Genomic DNA, 5,829 nt, shown 5'->3' with positions numbered 1-5,829 from the left:
GAGAGAGAGAGAGAGAGAGAGAGAGAGAGAGAGAGAGAGAGAGAGAATCTTGATTTATGCATTTGTTTACAGTATATCTTACCCGCTTTCCGCCTGGAGCTGGAAGAAAATATATATATGTACTATTTTATTCATATCTCCATTTATTTACATTTATTATTTTGTGTTTTCCAGAAAATCAACATTTACTATTTATATATATTCCTTTTTCACTTTTTCTTTTTCTTTTTTTTTTCTTTTCGTAACTTGCTGTGTATGTATGTGTGGTATTTATGTGTGCAATTTATGTACGATTACATTCCATTACAGATCGTGCGTACCTCATCTTGTGTGATGTATTTTCCCTTTTTCTGTATTCGTGTTCTGGTCAATTGTTGATCGGAATGAGAAAATACATATCTATTTTTATTTCTGTATTTATTTCTATTTTATGTACTGTATTTTTTTTTTTTTTTCTTATATATTTGCACTTCCTTTTCTGTGTTATTTTTGTGTATTTTCATGTTTATTATTTTTTTTTTTTTTTTGTAAATGGTTATTTGTATTGTCATTTCCACTTGACTGTTTTAAGTTTATGTACCATTTGTTAAATAGACATACACCTTTTATTTACCATTTATTTATATCTAACAATTATGGATTTAGGAAATCCCTGTTAGTGTATTTATTTTTACACTTTTTTCTCCTTTCTTTTTACTGTTTATATGTCACTTGAAACCAGGATATTTTCTATATAAATTACAAATAAAATAAACAAAGAAAGACAATGAGAAAAAGAAACAAAAACCCTTTATACAATTCTTTATTGAATTCATTAGATAGATCCGTTATAAATGATGGAATTACAGAAACGCAAACGAGCTGAAATAAGCATGACCATATTTACCAAAATCTCTTCAGGAAGATGACTGTGGATTTCCATTCGCTTCGCTGACATTTGGATATGGATGATTATTTCAATAAAAGACCAAAAAAAAAAAAAAAAATAAGAAGAATACACTGAACATAAAATGATATTTACATCTGAAAGCCTCTTTATGAATAATCTGAAATCTTTTCCCTTTTTTTTTTTTTTTTTTTTTTTTTTTTTTTTTTGATCAGATTGAAAGGCGGCGTTTGATTGGCTACGCGTCGCTTCCATTTTCTTTTTCCTTTCTCTGTTCCCCATTTTCTATATCCTTCCTCCGTTTCCCTTTTCTTGGTAAAATGCCCTTTAAAAAAAAAGAGAAATACTAGAGAAACTATATGAACATTGGCGGCAAAAGATTATATTACAAAATTTGATATTTCATGCTCGCGAGATCTCATTTTCTTTTATAAGATTCCCTTCTGCTTCACCAATCAAATCGCGCCTTACATGCCGTCTAGACATTAATATGTGCCTGAGATCAGTTGATTTTATATTTCTTATTTTGAGTTTATTTACGTGTCACTGACTTTCAAAATACATCTTGGACGCGTATAGAAGAAAAAGAGGCCTATCTACAAATAAAAGCTAATGGAACAAAGAATTTACACACTATAGTTTCATGTAATAAACATACTAATAATAATGATACAAAAGGTAATAACAATAATTATTATAATTATAATTTTAATGACAAAAATAAAAAATTATAGTACTAATAATAATAATAATAATAATAATAATAATAATAATAGTAATCACAATTATAGATATAACAATGATAATGGTAGTTGTCATAATCATATGAATAAAAATATTGATAATGATAATAATAATGATAACTACAAGAATAATAACCACAACAGCAATAACATAAACACTAATAACGATTATGATAATGACAATAATGATAATATAAAAGCAATAATCATAAAAAAAAAAAATTCAAACCAAATCGAACAAGAAACAAACAAAAAAACGAAAACACCGAAGATAACAAACGCTCAATGAAACCCAAAGAAAACAAAAAGTAAAGGCTACAGTACATTATAATATTGCAGGACAAGGAACACAACAGGTAAACGAAACACTGACAGTCGGATGAATTTACAATTATATATCACATTCTCGTCTTCCGCTTTCCAATTCCGAGCACGAAAGCACCCATGCCGAACAGCCTATAACGAAATCAGTCTATAACGAAGACTCGCTCACGATTCACTCCATCCATCTCCGTCTTTCGTAGACTGTGGAATACGTAAACATATAATTTTGGATTTCCTTATCTCTTAAATTCACTCATTTACAAAGGTCATTTACAATTCACTGTACATAGCACAGGATACCTGCGTTTGAGATTGACCCGGCTGCTCTACGTATCTTAGTAAAACGATTTGTCACAAGGAAGTCTATTTTTTTTTCTTTTTTGTTTTTGTTTTTTTATTTTTTCTTAAAATCACACCTTCTTCCTTTTTTTTCATTTCTTGGACGAGCACCTCCTGGTCGAAACCAACCAAGAACGGCGGCGAGAAACTATCTGAGAAAAAGTAATTTTGGACACAAAGAAAGAAAGAAAGAAAGAGAGAAAAAGCAGATACAGTAAAAAAAATAAAAAATAAACAGCAACAACAATAATAATAATAAGAAGAAGAAGATAATAATAATAATAATAATAATAATAATAATAATAATAATAATAATAATAATAATAATAATAATAACAATAATAATAATAAATAAATAAAGATATAAAAACAGGAGAGACGAAAAAATAAGGAGAAAAACAGGAGGTAGAAATAGGAGAGGCTGTAGGACCAGACACAGGACATGGGAAAGTAAAGTCGACAAGGACCACGAAAAAAGTGAAAGAAAACGAACACAGAAAACGGAGTGTGGAAGGGTCGCTAATGGAGGCAAGTTCATGACAATGTCTCCAGGGGAAATGGGGAGGGCAGGGCCGTTCTGGGGTATGTGGGAGGGGGGGGGGGATACGGAAGGGGTCATTCTGGGGTACGTAGGAGGGGGAGGGGGAGGGAAGGGGCACAAGGCTGGGTCACGGGGTCACTATGGGGTATGGGGAGGAGGGGGGGAAGGCCGAGGGTCACGTAGGACTAGGAGAGAAAAAAAGGAGAAGAATTTGCATATACATGAAGCGATCAATTAGTAGACTTGTTGAGAAAACAAGATAACAAGGGGGTGAGGAGGGGAATAGTTAAGAGAAAGAGAAAATGAGAAAAAAACAAAAACAAAAGAAAAAAGAAAAAGTCGCGTCACCGGTAACTAACCTAAACTCTCTCAGTTCTTTCTCTCTTTACTACCATTTTTTCTGATTTCCAGCTTACATATTTCTCCACCTCACTTTCGTCTCTTTTGTTTCCAACGTTTGGAAAATCCATCAAAGACACTGATGACTGGCACAGCACATTTAGCGAACCAGAAAACATCCAGGGAAAAAAATGCGCGTTTTCGGAGGATCACTGCTTGGCATCTCTGCCCAAATAATATAAACACTACGATCACTTCTAAACTCATTGGTTCATTGTGAGGCTATTCACAAAAGTTAATTCATATATATATATATATATATATATATATATATATATATATATATATATATATGTGTGTGTATATATATATGTATATATACATATATATATATATATATGCATGTATGTATGTACGTAATGTTGATACAGCTTACTTGTATATAAAGCTCATATGTTCATAAAAATGTGAACCTCTAATGAAGCCACTGCCTCCCGCCCCTTCTTGGGTAAATAAACAATTGGCACCAAAAAATCTTCACCCTGTTTGTTCCTCCTTGACGCGCGAAAGGCCGCGCTCAGCCGCTTTTAAACACATTGGTAATTTACCCGTATTCGGCTACGACTCTCTGCTTTTTACCTTTCTTTTTCTCTCTCATCGTCTTTCATCGTCTTCTACGTAAATCCCTAGATAATCCGTTAATGGAAATTCCTTTCCCTTTTTTTCTCTCTCTCGGAAGAGAAGGATGAAAGGATGGGGGGTCAGGGATGTGGGGAATAAGCGGAGGGGAAGGGAAGGGAGAGGAGGGGAAGGGAAGGGAGAGGAGGGGATGGGAAGGAAGTGGAGGGGCGAAGGCGAGAGGATAAGAAGGCAGAGGAGGGGGAGGGAGGGATCTTTGGCACTTCTCTGGCTCTGTCCTGTCACTCATTCCACTTTAGCTCGACCGACGAGCCCCGAGGGACCGACGAGCCACGAGGAACCAACAAGCCCCAAGGGACCGACAGACCACGAAACACCGACGAGCCACGAGGAACCGACGAGCCACGAGGGACTGACGATCCACGAGGGACCGACAGACCACGAAGGACCGACGGTCCACAAGGGATCGACGAGCCACGAGGGACCGACGAGCTACGAGGAACTGACGAGACACGAGGGACCGACAGACCACGGAGGACCGACGATCCACAAGGGAATGACAGGCCACGAGGGACCGACGATCCACGAGGGACCGACGAACCACGAAGGACCGCCGAGCCACGAGGGACCAACGAACCACGAAGGACCGACGAGCCACAAGGGACCGACGATCCACGAGGGACCGACGATCTACGAGGGACCGACGAGCCACGAGGGACCGACGATCCACGAAGGACCGACGATCCACGAGGGACCGACAGACCACGAGGGACCGACGATCTACGAGGGACCGACGAACCACGAGGAACCGACAGACCACGAAGGACCGACAGACCACGAGGGACCGACAGACCACGAAGGACCGACGATCCACGAGGGACCGGCAAGCCACGAGGGACCGACGAGCCACGAGGGACCGACGAACCAGGAGGGACCGACAGACCACGAAGGACCGACGATCCACGAGGAACCGACAAGCTACGAGGGATCGACGAGACACGAGGGACTGACAGGAAACGAGGGACCGACGAACCATGAGAGACCGACGAACGACGAGGGACCGACGAGCCACAAGGGACCCACGAGTCACGAGGAACCGACGGGCCACGAGACAGCGACGGCCCACGAGGGATAGACGAGGGACCGACGGGCCACGAGGGACCGACGGGCCACGAGGGACCGACGGGCCACGAGGGACCGACGGGCCACGAGGGACCGACGGGCCACGAGGGACCGACGGGCCACGAGGGACCGACGGGCCACGAGGGACCGACGGGCCACGAGGGACCGACGGGCCACGAGGGACCGACGGGCCACGAGGGACCGACGGGCCACGAGGGACCGACGGGCCACGGGGGACCGACGGGCCACGAGGAACGACAAGGAACCGACGCTTCCCGCCCAGCCAGCATCCCGCGATCGGCTCTTGGCTCTGAGCGATGGAAGTTTTAATTGGACGGTTTCGTTTTCATCTGGACTTGCTATTGTTATTGTTATTATTCTCCTCTCGCTCTTCCAATTCTCCTTTTTTCTCGCTTATGGAGTCTCAACGTGTTAAGGAGCAGTGAGAGTCTAATTCGAGGAAACCCATTTGTGGTAGGGCGTCGGGGGAAGGGAGGGAGGGGGTGGGAGCGGAAGGAGGAGGAGGAGGAGGAGGAGGAGGAGGAGGAGGAGGAGGAGGAGGAGGAGGACGAGGAGGAGGAGGAGGAGGAGACGGAGGAGGACGAGGAGGAGGAGGAGGAGGAGGAAAGGAAGTATGAGGAAGATGAAGAAGAATAAAAAAAAAGCTAAAGGAGGAGGGAGAGGAAGGAGGGAGGGGAAGAGGAGGAAGGAGGGAGGGAGGCAGAGACAGGGAGGTGGTTCTCTTAATCTCTTGCGTGACTCTCTGGTATATTTTTCACCTACAATATCATCTATTCATATTTTAGCAAAAAATATAGATATATGCTCATTTTCTTTCGCTCATTCTAAGTTGAACCAAAAAGGGGGAAGCACCATAAACCATAAACGTTCTCCAA

At 41.6% G+C, this 5,829-nt stretch overlaps 1 protein-coding gene across 1 annotated transcript in view; it reads left to right on the top strand.

Moving 5' to 3' along the window:
- Window positions 1-4,946, top strand: part of LOC125047566 (repetin-like) — a 9,019-nt gene extending 4,073 nt beyond the window's left edge. The window contains exon 2 of the mRNA XM_047645843.1: window positions 4,111-4,946. Within this exon, the coding sequence (XP_047501799.1) occupies window positions 4,111-4,946 (836 nt within the window). The remainder of the gene's footprint in view (window positions 1-4,110) is intronic.
- The last annotated feature ends 883 nt before the right edge of the window (window positions 4,947-5,829 follow it).

The sequence above is a fragment of the Penaeus chinensis genome, chromosome 41 (genome assembly GCF_019202785.1).
Source record: "Penaeus chinensis breed Huanghai No. 1 chromosome 41, ASM1920278v2, whole genome shotgun sequence".
Lineage (NCBI taxonomy): Eukaryota > Metazoa > Arthropoda > Malacostraca > Decapoda > Penaeidae > Penaeus > Penaeus chinensis.
This window is presented reverse-complemented; position numbering and strand designations above follow the sequence as displayed.